Consider the following 20,773-nt stretch of genomic DNA (forward strand, 5'->3'; position numbering starts at 1 on the left):
AATTCTTTTTGAGCAAGAACTTAAAGGTACTTTTTAATCAACAAGTACACATTCTTCTGATAATTTTGATTTGTTTGCACCTTCAGTAATCTTACATTCAAATTTGTTGAAGCATACTCTGTTATCTTTACAATTTTTATATCCTACCATTTTTAACTTATATTTTTTTTCTCCATTTTTTTTTTTATTAGCTTCAATAACATGTCTTAATTTATAGTTAGTGTTGTGCTTTGCATTATATCCATTTAATGAATATTTTGCTAATCTCTCAACTTTATGTTTATGAAGATCCATTGGTTTCCAGTCATATGTCGTTGGTTTTTTAAGTAAAGATATTGCTTCTATGGTAAGGAACACTGTAGCAATAATAAGAAGGAATAGCTTTAAATTATTCATTTCCAATTATATAACATTAGTAAAGTTTTTCCAATTTATATATATCTTTATATTTAATTTTTCTCATAAGATAAAATAATAAAAAAATAATCTACATTGCCTGCATAAGTTATATTTTTTTGTTGTTTAAGATTTTAGCAAAATATTGACATGGGAAACTTTTTCTATTAAAAACGATGAAAAATATTAAAAATTGATTCATTACAGTTTATATAACTTAAAAAACAAATCTTTGTATTGTATAAAAAAATAAATTAATATCAAAATTAAAATATTTTTATTTATTTTATAATTTATTGTATATAAAATATTTAATTAATATTTGTTTCCTATTGTAAACAAATGTTAATATATATTTGTATAATTTTATAAAGTTAAGAAAGTTTAAAATAATCAACTTGATTTGAAAGTAATTAAAAATCTGTTAAATTAATTTAATATTTTTACTTGTATATCTAAATTTTCTTTGGGGCCTTCTGGATTTCCATAAATACTTGCATCAAGTAATCTCCAACAATTACCTCTTCTTTTACAATGATTTAAATGTGCTTTAATTTTAAGAATATAATGTGGGATTCCAAAATTCTCATATTTAGATCTCATGATATAAACAAATGAAACGTCATCATTGTATTCTTTATTGTATTGTTTAACAGCTTCTTCTGCTAAATTATTTACAATCATTCTTTTTAATGGTGTATGTGGGATATTAAAAGTTTGAGTTATTAATAGTGTAAAAATAATAATAAATAAAAATGTTTGATACAAATTCATTTTTTGTCATTTTTTAGATAATTCTTTTAATGATTTATATATATTACTGTATTTGGAAATAATTTTTTTTAGATTCAGCAATTAAAAATATAATATATAATGAAGATATATTTATAGTTTAATACACAAAATTGATCAAATATTTAATGTTGATTGATAATTCATTTTCTAATAATAATAAAAATTTGCTAAAAAGTTTTTTATATATATAATTAAAACAATATTAGATAGACAAAAGGAGAAGTAATAGAACATCAAAAATTCTTATCAAAAAATTGTTTAAATAACTTTTACAAATTCGTCTTTTTAAAGTATTATTTATGTCATTTTAACATGATAAAACAAAATATATTGGTCACAATTAAAGATTTATTGATAAATTATTGTTTTTGAAAATTAAATAAGTTAAGAGATATTTAGATTTATACAAAATTTATTGAAAACATATTAGCAATATCACTCATTGAAAAAAAAAAACAATGAACACGTTGAACTATCTTATTACAAAATATAGCAAATATTATAATGTATTATGTCATGTAAAGTTACATCACATATAAAAAGATATAAAGTTTTTTTTTTTTATTAAGAGTGACAGTTTCTTTTTAAAGTAATAAATTGATACTTTTATCTGTTTGCATGTAAGATAAAAAAAGTAATATTTAGATTTATATTATTTTATAAAAGTAGTTTTTTTTTTCATTGACAAAATATTTTTTTTGGTATTAGGTTACAGTAAAATTTATGTAAAACTATAATAATTAAAAATAAACTAATTTATTTAAAAAATATATATATTTGTTTCAATGTAGTTCTATAAATTATTATATAATTGGATTGATTCAGTTTTTACTTTATATTTAAAAAAAGTATATTTTATATAAATAGAGAATGTTTTTATAAAAAAAAATATATGAGTAATCCTTTCTTGAACTTTTTTTTTACAAGTCAAATTTTTTTAATACATTTAAATATTTTTGTATAATTTTTAAGCGTGTAATAGGAAATATTGCAAATTGTGTAAATATTTAATACTAATGACAAAACATTAATATAATGTTTATCTAAATTGATGTAACTATAATTTATATAATAAAGTATGTTTATTTTAGGTTGATTTAATTAGAGTAGGGTTTTTTTTTTTCTGATAAATTCATGACTCATAATGTATCTATCTAATACTCAAAGATCAATATCTCCTCAGATAAAAAAGCAAGAAATTAATTATGGTCAAAATTATACTCCTAAAAATATTCAAGAACGAAATTATTCTTCAAATCAACAAGTTAATCAACAATATTATTATTACCAATATCCAAAACAACAATACTCTTCTCCACAATTTAATTCTAGTCCTATTTATACTACTCATCATACTCCACAAACACAAAACATATCACATTGTAATAATTATCAATCTTCAGCAAATATTTATCAAGAACAAACTCCTGTTTATCAGAATCTAGTAGTAAGACGACATCTAACAATGAAAAATGATCAACAATATCAAAATACAAATTATCATAGAACAAATTCTTTACAAATGTCAAGAGAATCAAGATGCTCTGGAAGTCAAATTATTCAACATAATCGTATTAGAAATTCACCATATTCAAGACCTCCTGAAGTCAAGGTAGTTCAAACAAATCTTCAACAATATCATGGTCAACAAAATGTTAACCAAAGAAATGGTTATGTTTCTGAAAATATATATAAAAATATTCCTATAAGGCAGGTTAATAGTCAAAATTTAACTCCTTCTTCAACAGAAATACAATGTAGTAATGTCAGAAAACCAATCATTCAAGAAAGAACACTTCATTTAGATAAATTAAAACAACAACAATATTTAGTTGGTGAACGTAAAAATATATGTAATAATAGTGTAGAATTTCAACAAATTAGTACAAATACTGCTATAAATAATGCTTTGAATAATAGTGAAATAAATACAAAAACGATCTTTAATCGATCAGGTGTATCAAAAGAAAATTTAGTTTCACAACAAGTTACCAATAAATTATCTAAAAATGTTGAATTAATTCAACCAGATCCCATTATTCAATACGAAGAAGCTATAAAAAAATTAAAGAAAAATAAAGAAAAAATAAAAACTCTTCTTGAAAGGCAACAAATAGATGGAAAGATAACTGATGCCAAAGAAAGAATAGAAAGATTAGAAAGAATTCTTAATTCACAGGAAAAAGTATCATTAAATTTTATTAATAAATTTGTCAATGCAACTGATACAAAAATAAAAGATGAAAATTTATGTAAATCTGTTATAGATGTTTTTGATAATATTGTTAAAGCTGGAGATAAATATAAAAGTTTTCAAATACCTCATTATGATCCTTTTCATGAATTTAAAGAAAAGTTTCTAAGGTAAATATTATATTTAATTTTCTGTTAACTTTTTTTTTTTAGATTACCAGATTTTGAAAAATGTAACAGTCTTGAAGAAATTGACAATATAATATCATATAATTTAAAAAATAATGAAGAAAATGAGATAAAGATAGTTTATGAAAAGTTTAATAGTGAAGAAAAAAATAAAAATATATTGGATGATAACAAAAGATATTTCCAGGATGATATTATACAGGAGATAGATAAGACAACACAAATAATAACTGGAAAAGATGGTAAAGATTATTTGATGATCTTATGTCAAAATAAAACGCATTTAATTTTATCAGAAACTATAACAAAAGACCTTAAGTTATGTGGTAGATTTAAAATTGATCCTCAAAATATTCCTATATCTGATCATTGTCGTGAAATTAATGTTATTATCACTTTTGATAAAGTAAGTTTTTACTATCACATAAATGATATTTTCTTTTTTTTTTAGAATAATATTCCTCCATTGTATTTACTTATTCCTGTAGATTATCCAAAAAGTGTATGTTCAATAGTTAATCCTAATTGTACTAATGAAATTAGAGATTTATCTCTAAATAGATTAATTTCAAGAGTTGAACAAGCTCTTCCATGCCTTTCAGTATATCGCAGAATTCAGAATATTGCTATTACCTGGATGAATTTAGCAATGAATGTATATTAAAGTTATTAAAAATAAACAACATTTAAATTGAATTATACCTACTTTTTAAATATCCTTCTACTTTATCATTGCAATAAATATATTTTAAAAATAATTTTTTAATATTTATAAGTTATACATTTAATTTTTTTATAACAAAAATTATTATTATTAATAAAAGGAAAAAAAAAACTTTTATCATCTTATAATTACAAAATATTTACATAAATATGAATATATAAAATTTTCTTTATATCCATACATTTATTTAAAAGTTAACAAAAATTTGAATATTTATATTTTGTAGTAATAAAAAAAATAAGTCAATCATATTATTCTATATAATATTTTTTAAAATTAAATTAATTATCCATGTATTTTTTTATAAAACTGATTATTTTATTGTCATTCTTTAATTTAATAAATACTCTAACACAAAAAATAACTGTTGATGGAAAATTATTATGTGATAAAATTCCAATAGAAAATGTTAAAGTAAAATTAATGGATGAAGATAGTAAGTTATAATTAAAAAATATTAATAAAAATTAATTTAAGTTTTATATGATTCAATGATATCTGAAGGAGTAACAGATAATAAAGGATACTTTAATATATCTGGAGAACATGTAGAATATTCAAGAATTGAACCATACATAGAAATTAATTATAAATGTCCAAAATATGGAGATGAATTTATTGAGGAAAGAAAAGTTTTATTTGTTCCTTCTAGTGTTTTTAGATATTTAGGATACACTAGAGAATTTAAATTTAATTTCAATGACATTGATCTTGTAAGAATTAAAAAACGTACAAATTGGTATTTCTTTTAAAATTAAAAAAAAAAAATTAGAAAAAGAAATTATTTTATGATAGTTATATATCATGGAAAATCACTTTATAATTTTAAAATAACACAACTAAATGTACAATATTTTTCTTTGACCTTTAAAAACCCATATAAATTTTTTTTATTGAGGAAAATTGTATTTGTAAATAAATTAATTTACGGCCCGGCTTTATTTTCAATTTATATTATGAAATCAAATGAAAATAGCTACATATTTATCTTAAATATATCTTTTTTAACTAAATATACTATAATATTATCACACACAACATTTTACGTATATAAAATTCTACATATGTTGTCAAAAATCATTTAATTAAAATTGTTTATAGAAAAAAAAATTCTAATGGATTGTAAATATTATTCAACAAAAAAAATATCTCCAATAAAAATATTAAATTTTGATGTATCAGTTAATAATTCTAAAATGATTCTTAATCAAATTTTAAGTAAAGAAGGTAAATCTGCTGTTGATTTTAATACTGAAATTATATCAAATACCCAACCATTGTATGTTTACTTTAATTTTTTTTTTAAAAATATTTGGTAATTTTTAGTACATTTAAATCTACTGCAAAAGTAATTTTAGATTCAGGAAATATTTATTATGGTGAAGGAATAGGTCAATCAAAACGTATATCAACAGCAGAATGTGCTTATGTTATTCTTCAAAAAATATTTAGTAACAAAGAATATATAACAGATGATAAAAAAAAAATAATACCATATCCAATTGTTGATGTTCCTTTAGATGAAAAATTATATAATGATATAAAAGCATTTTATAAATGGTTAAAAATAAATTTACCTGATTTTACAATTGTTGATAATGAGTTAAAAGAATCAGATTTTATAAATATATCACCACCAAATTTATTTAATTTAGAAAAAGAATTTTCAGAATTTACAAATAATAGTAATTATAAAAGAAATAGTAGGAAAACTGCTATGGATAAATGGTCTCCACCAAAAGCTGATTACAATTGTTGGACTAATACTTTTATTTGTGATAGTTTATTTAAAGGAAAAAATCTTGATGAAGTATCTAAAATTTTATTTAATATTGAAAAAAGAAAAACAGAAGATTATAATTTAGAGGCAGAAAGGCAAAAGTTGCCTATCTATAAAAAGAAGAAGGATATTGTTAAAATGATAGAAGAATCACAAGCAATACTTATTAAATCATCTACAGGTTCTGGAAAAAGTACACAAGTAGCACAATTTTTATTAAAACATTATATTGATAATGGAAAAGGTGCTAAATTTAATTGTTTAATTTCACAACCTCGAAGATTACCAGCAATTAGTTTAGCTAAAAGAGTTGCAGAAGAAAGATATGAAACTATTGGTGATTCAGTTGGATATTGTGTTCGTTTTGATAAATTATATCCAAGACCATTTGGTTCAATTGTTTTTGGAACTGTTGGAACAATATTAAAAAAGTTATCAAGTGGTTTAAAAGGAATTTCTCATATAATTGTTGATGAAGTTCATGAAAGATCTCTTGAAACAGACTTTTTGTTAATAATATTAAAAAAAATGTTATCAATATATAAAGAACTTAAAGTTATCCTTATGTCAGCTACAATTGATACAAAACAATTTGAAGAATATATTGATAATATTAAAGTAATAGAAATTGAAGGAAATTCTTTTGATGTAATGGAATTGTATTTAGATGAATTTATTCAACATTATAAACTTTATCCATCTACTTTTATTTCACCACCAGGTTATGATGAAAATTCAAATTTATGGAGATTTGATTATTTTCCAGAAAAAAAATTGATATCTCCTTTGGCAAAATATATAACAGAACAAATTGAAACTAGTAATGATGTTCCATATGACATTATAAGAATAATGGTTGAAGAAAGTTGTAATGCAATGTTTTCTTCCAATGAAATTGGATCAATATTAATTTTTCTTCCTGGATGGAATGAAATTTTATTATGTATAGAAGAATTAACTAATTCATCTAGTTATGATATCTATTGGTTATTACCTTTACATTCAAATTTACCTTATGAAAATCAAAAAGAAGTTTTTAAACCTCCACCTAAGGGTAAAATTAAAATTATTGTGGCTACAAATATTGCTGAAAGTTCAATAACTGTTAATGATGTTTTATATGTTATAGATTCATGTAAACAAAAAAAACAATTGGTTAAACATAATACTGCAACATGTTTTTTTGAAGTCTCCTGGGCATCTAAAGATTGTATGGATCAAAGAAAAGGGCGAGCTGGTCGATTGAGAAATGGATATTGTTATCGTTTAATATCTAGAAATCTATGGCATTTACTTCCTCAACATAATGAAGCTGAAATAAAAACTGCACCTCTTGATACAATTATATTAGAAATTAAAGCATTAGAATTAGGTGATTCAGTAGATTTCTTAAAGAATTCAATGGAAGAAATTGATGAAAAAAACATTAAAGAATCTGAAGAATATCTTCAACAATTATCAGCTTTAGATAAAGACAAAAACTTAACATACATTGGAAAGATGATGCAACGTCTTCCTTTTGCTCCAGATACAGCAAAATGTGTTATAACAGCAACACTTTTTAATTTAGCGGATTCAATAGCAATTATTTGTGGTTACTACAACTCAAATCTTTCTTTATTTAAATATCCATATTATCAAAATGGGATATCAGATGCTATTCTTTTTTTATGTGGTGATTTTATAAGTGATCATGTTCTTCCTTTAATGGCATTGAAGATGGATAAAATTAAACATGAAGATTCTCAAGATATTTTATCTATTATGAAAAAAATAAATCATGACACTATAAATTATCTAATTTTGGTTAAAAATCAAATATTTAATGTTTTAAATGAACAATTTAAGAATACAAAGTTTTATGAATATGGTGTATCAAATAATAAAGAATCATCTGCTCAAATGCATGTTATTTTATCTCTTTTAGTTAAATCTTTTTATCCAAATATAGCATTTCAAACTAAGAAACGTTCTTTTATTGATATGGATGGAGATAAAGTATCTCTTAACAAAACATCTGTATTGTCTTTTGATAAAAATAATTATGAAAATAGATCTCCTTTTATTATTTATAGTCAAAAAATTATATCAAAATATACAATGTTTAAGGAATGTTCAGTTATTTCACCATTACAATTATTATTATTTGGATGTAATAACGTTATTTATAAAGGAGGAAATTCAATAATTTTAGATGGTGTATTTGAATTTCATATTAATCCAAAGTTTGGACAAATGGTTATTTATCTTAAAGTTGTTATTGATAATTTATTACAATCATTATGTGCTAAAGGTAATTTGTCTGAAAAAGAATCAGCAATTAAATATTATGTTAGAAATTTAGTAGAAAGAATCTCAACTATGGCTTACACTGTTAATGGTAAAAAATTTTTAAAAAAAAATTTAATTAAAATGACGAAAGTTAATTTTAAGGTTATTGGTGGTGTAACTGATTTAAGATAAAATTTTGAATTGTATTAATTTATATGGGTATACATAATTGTCAATTATAAAAAATTAAGTTTGCAAAACTTGAAAAAAAAATGTAATAAATTTAGTTAAAATTGTTAAAATATATTAAAAAAGTGAAAATTTAAAAAAAAAAATAGAATAAATTTTATATATGTTACGTGTTGTGTAAATAATTTTTTTTAAAATTAGTATTATCTCTTTTTAATTGTAAAATTTTATGATCAACTATTTTTAAATATATTTCATTATTTGTTTAAAAAAATAATGTTTTTAAAATTTTTTCTTAGAAAATTTTTTAACACATTATGTATATATATATACATAATCTGCAATGAAAATAAAAAATTTTAAAATAGTTTGATTTATCTCTGAGTTTTAAAAAAATATTCAAACTTTGTTGACGATGGTTTGAAAAATTACACCTGAATTATATAACATCACAATAATATTAATTTTTATAGTATTTATATAGTTTTTATTCTTTTTTTTTTGATGTTATAATTATAGCATTTTTAAATAAATATACCAGTAGTGTATATTTAATTAAGTTAATGTTTTCATTATATTTTTTTATTTAATTAAATGAGTATTCTAACTCATCATTTTTAAAAGAGGGATTTTTTTAATAAATGTAAAAAAAACAAATTTCATTTACAACTATCAATGATACTTAATTTATATGAATCATTAAAAATATTTAAATGGATCGACTTTTTTTTCATATTTACTGAATTTTTAATTCATATTTTATATATTTGATAAATTAAAAAATAATTTTATTGCATTTTTTTTTGTAAAGTAATGTATATATATTTATTGTACTTTAATAATTTAATAATTAAAAATAGTATAAAAAGATTAAACTATTGAAAAATTATGATTTCGGCTAGGTAAAAAATGATTCATTTTTATAAAAGTATTTTATTTATAATTTTGTTTTATTTTTCTAACTATGCTGTAGGAATACGCTTTGGTCGTCATCGTAATATATTTGGTTGCCAAAAATGTTTAAGAGAACATCCTCCTATTTTCATAGGTCCTCCTCCTCCACCACCACCTGCACCAAAACCAATACCTCCTCCACCCCCACCACCACCACCACCACCTACACCTGCACCATTACCTCCAGTAACAGTACCTCCAACAACTATTCCTCCAACAACAGTACCTCCAACAACTGTTCCTCCAACGACACTAGAAATATCAACAACATCTTCAGAAACAACAACAATTTCTCAAGAAATAACAACAACAACAACAAAAATTTCTCAAGAAACAACGACATCTTCAGAAACAACAACGATTTCTCAAGAAATAACAACAACTCCAGAAATAACAACAATTTCTCAAGAAACAACGACATCCCCAGAAACAACAACAACTTCTCAAGAAACAACGACATCTCCAGAAACAACAACAATTTCTCAAGAAACAACGACTTCTCCAGCAACAACAACAACTTCTCAAGAAACAACGACATCTCCAGAAACAACAACAATTTCTCAAGAAACAACGACATCCCCAGAAACAACAACAATTTCTCAAGAAACAACGACATCCCCAGAAACAACAACAATCTCCCAAGAAACAACGACATCTCCAGAAACAACAACAATTTCTCAAGAAACAACGACATCCCCAGAAACAACAACAATCTCCCAAGAAACAACTACATCTCCAGAAACAACAACAATTTCCCAAGAAACAAAGACATATCCAAAAACAACAACAATTTTTCAAGAAACAACGACATCTCCAGAAACAACTTCTTCAGAAATGGTTCAAACAATTACAACAACAACCAAATGTCCATCAACAAATACTTGTTCTTGTTGTCATACAGATTGTTATTTCTCTTATAATGGTACAAAAATGAAGTTCGTATGGGGTTTAAGCATTTTAGAAAAACATACATCAAAAGATAATGAATTAATCAAGGATAACCAAATAACAGGTAGTTGGATATTTAATGGTAAAACATGGGACTATAAGAGTCTTCAAAAAGAATCAAAAAATTCAAAAAATATGCTTCAACTTTATGAAACATTAAAGAAAATAAAAATTTATACTACTGATATTAAATATACTGATAAGGAAAAAAGTAATAATACCAAAAATAATAAGGAAAAACAAAAAGGTGGAAAAAATGATACAAAAAAACAAAAAGATGATAAAAAGAAAAAAGAAGAAAAAAAAGACGATAAAAATAAAAAGGAAAAAAAAAATGATGAACAAAATAATAAGGAGGAACCAAAAGATGATAAAAATAAAGAAGATAAAGACGCAAATGAATCAGTAAATTCAGAGGAGTATGATACAACTAATGCTAATTGTAATAAGAAAAAAGATAAAAAGAAAAAAGAAGTACAAAAAAATGATAAAAAAGATGAAAAAAAAGATGATGATAATAAAGAAAATAAAAATGAATTATTAAATTCAGAGGAGTATGATACAAATAATGATAATTGCAATAAGAAAGATAAAAAAAAAGGTAGTAAAAAAAAATCTAAAAAAAAGAAAGATTAACAAGCTAAATATGATATAATACTAATTCTTACTAATGAAGAAATTTACAAAAATGAAAAAACAAAAGTTTATATATCAAAACACAATTTCAAGGAAAATTTAATTAGCTTTTTCTTTTAAAAAAAAGTATTAATTATATTTTAATTTCTTTTTTTAGAAAATAAAAAAAAATTTTTTGGAATATAACTAAATAAAAAATTAATTTTAAAGAAAAAATGTTTTGTATTTTATTTTTAAAATTTATAAATAATATTTCAAATCTGGATACATTGTTTTATGAAAGTGTAATTGAGAAAAAATTCTAAAAATATTTTTAAAATTTCTATATTTATAATAATTTTAGGAATTTTCATTAAAAATATATGTCAAAAGTAAAGTTTAAAACTTTTATTTAAAAAAATATTTACTACTTTAAAAATATCACAACTTTTCTATAAAATAATTAGTAATGAATCTTCAAATATGAAAATCTAAATGAAAAATCAATAATTTAATAAGAAAATAATTTCTTGAACGAGGTGTTATTTATAACTATACTGCTTCTAAGGTAAATATTTATTAAAAGTATATGTAAAAGATACCATGCTTCTAACAACATTGTTCATCTTAAGAATGGAGCGTGGTATTTATATAAAAGAAAGCATGCCTGTTGATTAACTATAAAAAAAATTTAAAAATCTTAATAAAAAAGATAGAAAAAAAATTGAAGCTTATTGTAACAACAAATAAATAAATAAAATCACTAGAAACCATTTCACTAATTAAAAAAATAAAATCAGAAACAAATTTTAAAAATTTCGTAATTTATTTTAATAAAACTTTTACATTTTTAGTACATAAGAAGAACAAAAAAAAAACAAATATCATGACTTAAATAATATTTTTTAAATAAAACTTAATATTGATATTATAGAAAAAATACAAACAGGTAACAATCATATTATTCTTTTACTTTAAAAATCAAAAGCTGAAATGAAACGCCGTATGGTTAGAAATTATATGAAATATTTAGTCTGCTTGATATATTTTAGAAGGAACAATAAAAATTATCATTTTTAAAATATTTTGATAATGTATTCATAATTTAAGTTAATAAAACTATTAAATAGAAACTTTGATGCACAGGCTTTCTCTTAAATTTTTATACAAAATACATATCTGAAAATTTTTCAAATTTTAAACTATTTATAATATATATCATTTAATGCTTTTTATGTTTAATTAATTATTATCATTTTTCACATCACAGAAATAGTTGAAGAAATTAAAATATTTTTTATTTATATCTTATGTGAAAGTTAACTAAAAAAAGAGAACTATAAATATTTTTATGTTTTTACTTTCATTTTTAAAAAATATTTTGTTATACATAAAAAAGTTTTTAGAATATTTAAAATTCTAACTTTTTTACTATCTTAATTGAAAATTTTTATACTAATTGTTTGTGTATAAAAAATTATGGAATCACTTAGTTAACTAAAATATTTATAGTATAAATTTAATGCAAATCTAATAAAAGTAAAAAAAATTAGTTAATACAAAAAAGTTTTATTAATATAAATAAAATATATTATAATTTTTTTGTTAAATAAAAACATAATTATTTCATACAGTTGTTTTTTTAAAAATATTTTTTTCTACTTGAGAATCCTTATTTAACTTGTTTTTAATATAACAAGCATCTTAAACGCTGCAAGTTGTAGTGCTTCCTTCCCATTCTTTCCAATTCCAACTGTGGTTAGTGATTTTAATACACATTTAGCTTCAAATATTGGAGGTTCAGTATTAATTTGTACTGGATTATAAAAATTTAATACTTCTTTAGGATAATTAGTATTAATAAAGTGCTGAAGTTCATTTTTAAATTGACAAATAAAAAATTGGACATTTGCGTTTTTAAATTTTCTAAGGCAAATTTGTTTTGCACAATTTCCTTCAGCGTCTTTTTTCTTTTGCCCATAACCATAAATACCATCAACATCTGGAGGATTTTCGGTATCTTCTATAGAAAATTCAGTAAGATCTTTTTTTTCAATTAAACAATGTGATTTAAAAAAAGTTTCAAAATTATTTTTTTCTACATGATAGTTTATACTCCATGCCATTTTATCGCAAATTAAATATAATGCCTTTATATAAAATGGACCGCTAAAAAGATCTTTATATTTTGTCAAATCAAAGAAAGTATTAACATTGCCATATATTGTTTGTATGCCACAAATTGCTGTAATTAAAGCAATACTTTCTGCATCAATAGTTTTATCTTCGTAACTATTAAAAGTAATTCCATCTACCTGTATAGTATATTTTTTATTATCATTATTTGATATGTCATTTTTAAATACCACCCTCAAGCCAAGTTTTGTAGTTTTTTCTAAAAAAATAAACCTCAGTCTAGACGGTGAAGTCATGAAATTTGTATCGTAAAGAAAATTTGTAAAATCAGTTTTGTAATTTGGTAATTTCATTAAATATTTTACAATTTGTTTACAGCATTCTATTTTTGCACTATCTTTAGTTCTTCCATTTCCAATAACATTAAATTTTGGATGACTATAAAAAGCTATGAAATTGTCATCTATTAATTCGTATATAAATGTACTACTCAGTTGAAAAATTTCAAAAAAAGTTTTGAAATTTTCAATATACATTTCTAAAAATATTCACTTTTTTCAAATACTAAACATTTAGCTACTTACTTTTTGAGAAAAATTTAAAAATTAAAATAGTCTTTATTCAAAATGAATAAATTTTAAAGAAAACTTTTTGTAAAAAAACAGACAAATGTTTTTTAATTTGGGAATATGTATTTAAAATAATAACATGTAGTCGTTTGATTTAAAATATTTATCAATAAAATAATGTTTGAAATACTTTTGTAAGCAAACATTTTTAAAAAAATGTTATTTAATTATATAAATTGTGACCAGATGTCAATACTGTATTTATAAAATTTGTAAAAAAAAATTTAGGTTTATAAGTTTTTATACATTGTATGTAAATACTAACCTTAACTTTAACTTTTCGTGCCTTTTATCAAAAAACTCAATATTGTTAAAAATTTTGCAAATGTTAAATATACACAAATTAGTTTAATTATTCAATTATCATATCATTAAAATAAAAGAAAGTACAAAGAAAACAATTAATGTTATTATCAAATTTATCTATTTTCTAATAAGTGTTGGTAAAAGCAATTAATTAAAATAACTATTAACATTTAAGTTAAGCGGTGTCATTTTTTACCACCCAATGTTACATTAAATTATATAAATTTTTGGAATAATATTGAAAGTTAAGAAATAAAGAATATTAAAATAATTTTTCTTTCTAACGACAAATTTTGATTTTTCTATTTTGTAAAGATTAACATTATAACTAATTAACAAATAATTTTGTAGTCATTTTTGTAAAAAAGTTAATAATATTTTTAGAAAAATTATTGTTTTTTTTAAGCTATGTGGATAAAGGTTTCTTTTTCATTATAACTTCAAAGAACTCATTTAACTTTCTTTAACGTTTAGCATATTAAGTAAAAAAAATAAACTTTCTTTTACAAAATAAAATTTTTCATAAACTGTTGTAATATTTTCTTATCAAATATAATAACATTATTTTTGTATAAAAAATCTATAGTACTTTATCCATGTCATACAATGATAGTAAAATTTCTAATTATATTTCTTTCCAGTGCAATACAAAGAAATTCTTCTGATCTCTGATAACAATTCATCTATACATAAATGGATATCGTAGATGAATCGGAAAAACTCGAACAAAAAAAAGAAAAATAAATAGAGACTAGTTACTTCTAGCTTATAACTTTATAACTGCTACACCTAGCCTACTATACAGAGTTCAATCCTGTAATTTCTAATATTCTAAATAACCTAAATTAAATTACACTCAAAAAATAAATGTTAGCTATGCCTGAAGATTATTTTATAAGTATGGGGAATATTTTTTTTTTAAAATTAAACTTCTATAATGAAATTAGAAATAATAAAATTTAAACAATTATTTGAAATCAAATTTATTCGAGAAATGACAAAAAATATATCTTAAAAAAGTTCCAAGAACAAAACATATAACTCAAATAAATGAGCACTTAGAATAATAAAACTAAATATGCTAGGCTTCTTAACACTTTTAAGATATAGTCTACGTTAAAAATATTTTCTAAATTTTAACCGTTCTTGAGATATAATTCTTGGTATTTTTGCGCGCCTAATTTATTGTCATCATTTTTTATATCTTAGTAACTATTGGAGATATAAAAATGGTTTAAACGTAGACCCTGTATGAAAATTGAATAGTAGTTGATTCCAGAAATTTGTTTGTTTATATCTTAATTTTGAAGCGAGATATAAACAAAGGCGGAAATTTTTTCTAAATATTCATTGTCCCGACAATTCAAAAACTCAACTGAAACTTATCAGATTACAATGAGAATAGTTTCATTAAATTTCCTATGAAAAGTTGGTCTGAAACAACTTGTTCCTATAAAAATAGCTTTAATACTTTTCAAGATTCACAATTGGTCAAAATATTTCCAACATGACCTTCAGCATGAATACAAAAAAAAACTTTTTTTTTGGAATTTCAAAACAAAATTGCACTCATTTTATAGCCCTTGAAAAATGATAAATTTCAAATATAATCAAGGCTATATCAAAACCAAAACTTGAGGAGTTGTGATGAGTCAAAGTTAGAGGCGAAAGTGCGAAATATTTTTTGAAAAAATCCGATTTCTTTGATGCAATTAAAAATGTTAAAATTAAAGTAACTATTCTAGATCAGATTTTTGCGTGAAGTCGATTAAACCTAGTCTCATCTTCGTATCTCTTCTTGAATTCGAGATATAGTGAAAAATGTATCTTGAAAAAGTTTCAAGTATGAAACTCATAACTCGAGTAAATGACCTCCTAGAAGCATGAGACTAAATGCGCTGGGCTTCTTTTAACTTTTAAGATATAGTCTACGTTGAAAATATTTTTCAAATACCAGCTGTTCTTGAGATACAATTTCTGGTATTTTTGCGCGCCTAATTTATTGTCATCATTTTTTATATCTCAATAACTATTGGAGATATAAAAATGGTTTAAATGTAGACCCTAAATGAAAATTGAATAGTAGTTGATTCCAGAAATTTGTTTGTTTATATCTTAATTTTGAAGCGAGATACAACCAAAGGCGGAAATTTTTTCTAAATATTCATTGTCCCTACATTTCAATAACTCAACTGAAACTCATCAGATTACTATAAAACTGGTTTCCTTTGATTGTCAATAAAAAGTTAGTCAGAAAGAAATAATCGCAGTAAAAATAAATTCACTATTTTCAAAACTTTACAATTAATTTAAATATTTCCAATTCCATTTCCGCCATAGATACTAGAAAGTAACTTTTTTTTTGCCAATTTTAATATGATATTATACTCATCTGAAAGCTCTTTAAAAAAATGATTTTTAAATATAATAAATGCTACATAAAAAACAAAACTTGTAGAATTGTGATAAATCAAAGATAGATACCAAAGTTCATTAAAAAATAAATTTTCGTTGTGTCTGACATAATCGAAACTTTTTAACCTTGATACAAATTAGCTGCAGATGACAAACTCATGAAATTTTTGTAAATATCAAGTGCACATGTTGATTATCTTTTAAGTGTACTTAAATGAGGCTTTTCAAAATGATATTTCTATATTAGTTTATATATGAAGCATATTTTTAATTTCATTTTTTTTATTTTTTGCATAAAAGTTAATTATAATATTATTTTTATAATTAAAAGGAATTACTTTTTAATAATAATAATATTTTTTTTTATATAAGACTTCATATGAAGTGCTTTATTAATGATAAAATATTTTTTTGCATATTGACATTAAAAGAAATGGCTATATAGAAACAGACTAGTATCAAAAAAATGTAATAAATATTCACTCATAAAATTCATATAAAATAATTAAAAATACTTATGAATAACAAACTTCTAAAAAGTAACAGACAAAAATGTTAGTTTTGAAAACACGTTTATGTATCAAAAAATAAAAAATTGTTTTCCAGTATTTTATAAACCATACATAGTGTAATTAACATAAATTTATTTAAAAAAATTTAAAATAACAAAAGTTCTTTAAAGATTATCATAAAAAATTATTCAAACTCATTTTAAACCATATAAAATAGAATATGTTTAAGATGTCATTAAAATACCATTGAATATATTTTTCAAACAAATTTTATTTGCAATTTTCTTAAATAATTAAGTAATAAGGTATTGTTTAATATTGTAATTCAGATAAATATTATATATATTAAACATAAATATTAAAAATGCAGAATCGAAGTTCTATTAAACTTGAAGTGCTAGAAAAGCAACATTTTTTTCGACCAATATAAACACAATCAAAATTTTCAATATTAGTATTTTCAACCGAAAAATTATTATTTTCTAAAATATTTTTAAAAAAAGAGCTTCTAGATAAAGTAAAATTTTTATGTAAACATAAAATGACTTCAAACGATTTTTCAGCACAAATATATTTTGTATGTGAACCAACATTATCTGCAAAACATCTAGAAATTTCTTTGACAAAATTTATATTATTTGATATAAAATTGAGTGTAAATTCATTTTTGCTATTGTTTATCAAACTTAAAATTGAATTTCTTGTAATACAACAGTGATTACCTATTTGTTCAATTTGAAGATATTTTAATTTTGAAAATACTGGAAATTCGTAGTTTTCATGTATTTGATTGTTGAGAATAACTTTTTTTAACACCATAGAATTGGTATTTTTAACTTTATAAATAAAATTTAATATGTCTCTATTGTTTCTTTTACTTATTTTAGCAGAATTATTAATTACAACTGATTCAACATACTCATTACCATCATAGCAATTATTAAACAATTTAATAAAGTCTGTATTTTCATGATAATCTAATTGAATATGACATAACATTGTCAAGTCACAATTATAAAGAAATTTTTCATACTCTACCATATCAACAAAACAAACCTATATTATAAAAATTATATAAAAAATTAAAAAAAAAACAATAATAAAATTTACTTTTCTATCATGTACAGAGGAATGATAACAAAAAGTTTCTTCGCTTTGATTACAAATTTTATATTGAATTCTAATTGGTTTTTTGATATAATTGATGTGATTGGATATTAATTTTATATAGCATAATTTTGGTCTTTTCATTTTATGTATATTTTTTTCAATAATTAAATAAAATCTTCTACAGGTAAGTTTAACATTAAATAAACTTTTCGAATCAACATTAGAAAAAATTTTTAGTTGTATATATTCTGATAATAATAATAAATTCATTATAAATTTAAGTATAATAAATAAAATATAAATTTTTAAAATTAATTACTATCCAACTTTTTATATTGTACACTCTGCTCAAATTTGAAAAGTGTAAATAATCTAAATCTTTAAGATATATTAAATTAAGGTACTTTGATCTTCTCGATCAAAAATAAAAAAAAAAGGATTGTTTTTTGAACTATTATATGATGATCGTTAACTTTTTTTGTAGTATAATGTATAGTATTAAGAAATCACAATTAAATTCTACTTATACATTTTTTTTGTTATACAGTAATAGTTAAGAAGTAAAATTTTTAGTAACATAAAAATATTATACTTTATATATTAAGTAGCAATTTTTTAAAGTTATTTTAAACAATCAATTAAAAATAAGTTGTTAATATCAATAAATAAATCTAATTTTTTATAAATATTATTTTATAACTATCCATTTTTCTTTACTTGTTATCCAATCTAATTGTTCATTAAGTTTTAAATATTTAGAACATGCTTCAACACTTACACATAAATTATATTTATGTGAAAAATTTTCTTTAAATGTTTCTTGACGACAATTCTCTAACTTTCTAGCTATTTTATCAAAATAATTATTCCACGTTTTATTTTTTGTAATTGATGAATCTATTTGAAGGCGCATTTTAAAATTTTGTGTCCAAATTTGTCCTGATTCTTGTAAAATATTTGTTCTAATGGTATTAAATTTGACTTCAATATCAGGAATTCTTCTTAAATGATATATTTCACCTATTTTATTGTTAACATAATTAATATTTTTAGATTTAATTGTTTTTTGAATTAAATGAACATGAAATCTATGTATAAATTCTGGTCTATAAATATTTTTTTGATATGCTGGTCTTTTAAATGGTTTAATATCCATTATAGCATCACCATAAGATAAAAAACTTATATCATCTAATGTATTTACAGAAAAATTATTTTTAATCATTAATCTTCTACTCTCAAAACTCCATGCTACATAATCATTATTTTCATTTTTTTTTAAAAATTCTTTAATATTTGTTGTATTATTATCATGAATAACAATAATTTCATCCCAATCAAATACAGCAACATATTTACTTTCTTTTAAACTTCTTATATAAAGCATTGCATCATAAATAGATAAAATAGCTTCATATTGAAATGTATATAAATTTGGATTAAATTCTTGATTATATTTATTAAACAATGTACTTCTTTCTCGATAAATGTTTGGTAATATTGGCCATTCAATAAATTCTGTTTCAATCCATTTATTATCATTATACCATTTAATTATAGTTTCAACTTCTTTTGTATTTGATGTACGAGCAATATAAATTTTTGTTGCACCTTGACTTATCCAATACTCAAAAAATTGAATTATTACATGAAAATCACTCATATAATACATTGGTTGAACAAATACTGCTAAAAAATGTTTATATACAAATGTTTGTTTTAAAGTTATTGGTGAAAATGAATTGTATAATGGTATGGTATATAAATCATTAAACGTTTTTGAAGTTAAATGAATATTATTAAAAGTATTTAATGATAAATTATTTAATAAAAATTCATTTGTTGATGGTAATTTAAATGTTGCTATATATCCTGTAATAATACATCCACGAGTATAATATTCAGGACATTTAGGTCCCCATTGACATTGAATTTTTCCTGTAATATTTCCTTCCTTTAAATATAATTTATTATTTGTTATAAATGAATTTGTTGTAATTAAAGGTACTTCAATTGTATTATTTAAAATCAAAAAAGCTCTTTTAACAAATGCAACCATTGGTATATATTTATCATTTGGTGTTTCCATTAATATTTTAAAAGGCTTTATTGTAGCAATTTTTTCTTTTTCTACACTCTTGTTACTTTCACAATTTAAATCTTTTTTAATAAATTTATTATTTTTCTTTGTCGATATTTTATCTTCTATTTCAAATAAACTTCCTTTTCTCATACATATAATAAATATACCACAACATATAAAAAAAAAAACATAAATCCATTTAAATCTCCTATTTGATATCAACCAAAAATTCTGTACTAACATTTTATTCCTATGTTTAAAACATTATATTATTTTAATTTAAATATAAAAAAATTACCATAAATTAAATAACAAAAAAACCGGAAAAAAAAAACTTTAAATATAAATTTAATTTTAGTTAAAAAAAATAGTTTATAATAAAAATTTGTAAATTAATTTTGTTTAAACTACCATAAGCTAAAAGAAATATTATCTAGTAAACATATTTATAATAAATAGTTTATATTTAATAATACTAAAACAAAAAAATACACATTTATATATATATATATATATGTATAGCTGCTT

At 21.5% G+C, this 20,773-nt stretch overlaps 8 protein-coding genes across 8 annotated transcripts; 3 read left to right on the top strand and 5 right to left on the bottom strand.

Annotated features, from left to right (window-relative positions):
- Window positions 1-33: 33 nt before the first annotated feature.
- SRAE_2000046200 (Proteinase inhibitor I25, cystatin domain-containing protein) lies at window positions 34-396 on the bottom strand (the record flags this gene model as incomplete). The annotated part of the gene is made up of 1 exon (XM_024651294.1): window positions 34-396. The coding sequence occupies one exon, from the start codon at window positions 394-396 to the stop codon at window positions 34-36; it is 363 nt and encodes a 120-aa protein (XP_024504986.1).
- Window positions 397-825: 429 nt separating this feature from the next.
- SRAE_2000046300 (Hypothetical protein) lies at window positions 826-1,170 on the bottom strand (the record flags this gene model as incomplete). The annotated part of the gene is made up of 1 exon (XM_024651295.1): window positions 826-1,170. The coding sequence occupies one exon, from the start codon at window positions 1,168-1,170 to the stop codon at window positions 826-828; it is 345 nt and encodes a 114-aa protein (XP_024504987.1).
- Window positions 1,171-2,335: 1,165 nt separating this feature from the next.
- SRAE_2000046400 (Hypothetical protein) lies at window positions 2,336-4,237 on the top strand (the record flags this gene model as incomplete). Its single annotated transcript, XM_024651297.1, has 4 exons — window positions 2,336-3,555; window positions 3,598-3,815; window positions 3,870-3,979; window positions 4,025-4,237. The coding sequence occupies 4 exons, from the start codon at window positions 2,336-2,338 to the stop codon at window positions 4,235-4,237; spliced, it is 1,761 nt and encodes a 586-aa protein (XP_024504988.1).
- Window positions 4,238-4,720: 483 nt separating this feature from the next.
- SRAE_2000046500 (Transthyretin-like family-containing protein) lies at window positions 4,721-5,049 on the top strand (the record flags this gene model as incomplete). The annotated part of the gene is made up of 2 exons (XM_024651298.1): window positions 4,721-4,733; window positions 4,775-5,049. The coding sequence occupies 2 exons, from the start codon at window positions 4,721-4,723 to the stop codon at window positions 5,047-5,049; spliced, it is 288 nt and encodes a 95-aa protein (XP_024504989.1).
- Window positions 5,050-5,412: 363 nt separating this feature from the next.
- On the top strand, window positions 5,413-11,075 carry SRAE_2000046600 (Helicase, C-terminal domain and Helicase-associated domain and Domain of unknown function DUF1605 domain and Helicase, superfamily 1/2, ATP-binding domain and P-loop containing nucleoside triphosphate hydrolase domain-containing protein; the record flags this gene model as incomplete). The annotated part of the gene is made up of 4 exons (XM_024651299.1): window positions 5,413-5,576; window positions 5,624-8,457; window positions 8,511-8,522; window positions 9,586-11,075. 4 exons carry the CDS (start codon window positions 5,413-5,415, stop codon window positions 11,073-11,075), a joined length of 4,500 nt encoding a protein of 1,499 aa, XP_024504990.1.
- Window positions 11,076-12,730: 1,655 nt separating this feature from the next.
- On the bottom strand, window positions 12,731-13,726 carry SRAE_2000046700 (Double-stranded RNA-binding domain-containing protein; the record flags this gene model as incomplete). The annotated part of the gene is made up of 1 exon (XM_024651300.1): window positions 12,731-13,726. One exon carries the CDS (start codon window positions 13,724-13,726, stop codon window positions 12,731-12,733), a length of 996 nt encoding a protein of 331 aa, XP_024504991.1.
- A 3,671-nt stretch (window positions 13,727-17,397) lies between these two features.
- SRAE_2000046800 (F-box domain-containing protein) lies at window positions 17,398-18,432 on the bottom strand (the record flags this gene model as incomplete). Its single annotated transcript, XM_024651301.1, has 2 exons — window positions 17,398-18,108; window positions 18,163-18,432. 2 exons carry the CDS (start codon window positions 18,430-18,432, stop codon window positions 17,398-17,400), a joined length of 981 nt encoding a protein of 326 aa, XP_024504992.1.
- Window positions 18,433-18,850: 418 nt separating this feature from the next.
- SRAE_2000046900 (Domain of unknown function DUF23 domain-containing protein) lies at window positions 18,851-20,395 on the bottom strand (the record flags this gene model as incomplete). Its single annotated transcript, XM_024651302.1, has 1 exon — window positions 18,851-20,395. One exon carries the CDS (start codon window positions 20,393-20,395, stop codon window positions 18,851-18,853), a length of 1,545 nt encoding a protein of 514 aa, XP_024504993.1.
- Window positions 20,396-20,773: the final 378 nt, after the last annotated feature.

This window comes from Strongyloides ratti (assembly GCF_001040885.1).
Source record: "Strongyloides ratti genome assembly S_ratti_ED321, chromosome : 2".
Taxonomy (NCBI): domain Eukaryota; kingdom Metazoa; phylum Nematoda; class Chromadorea; order Rhabditida; family Strongyloididae; genus Strongyloides; species Strongyloides ratti.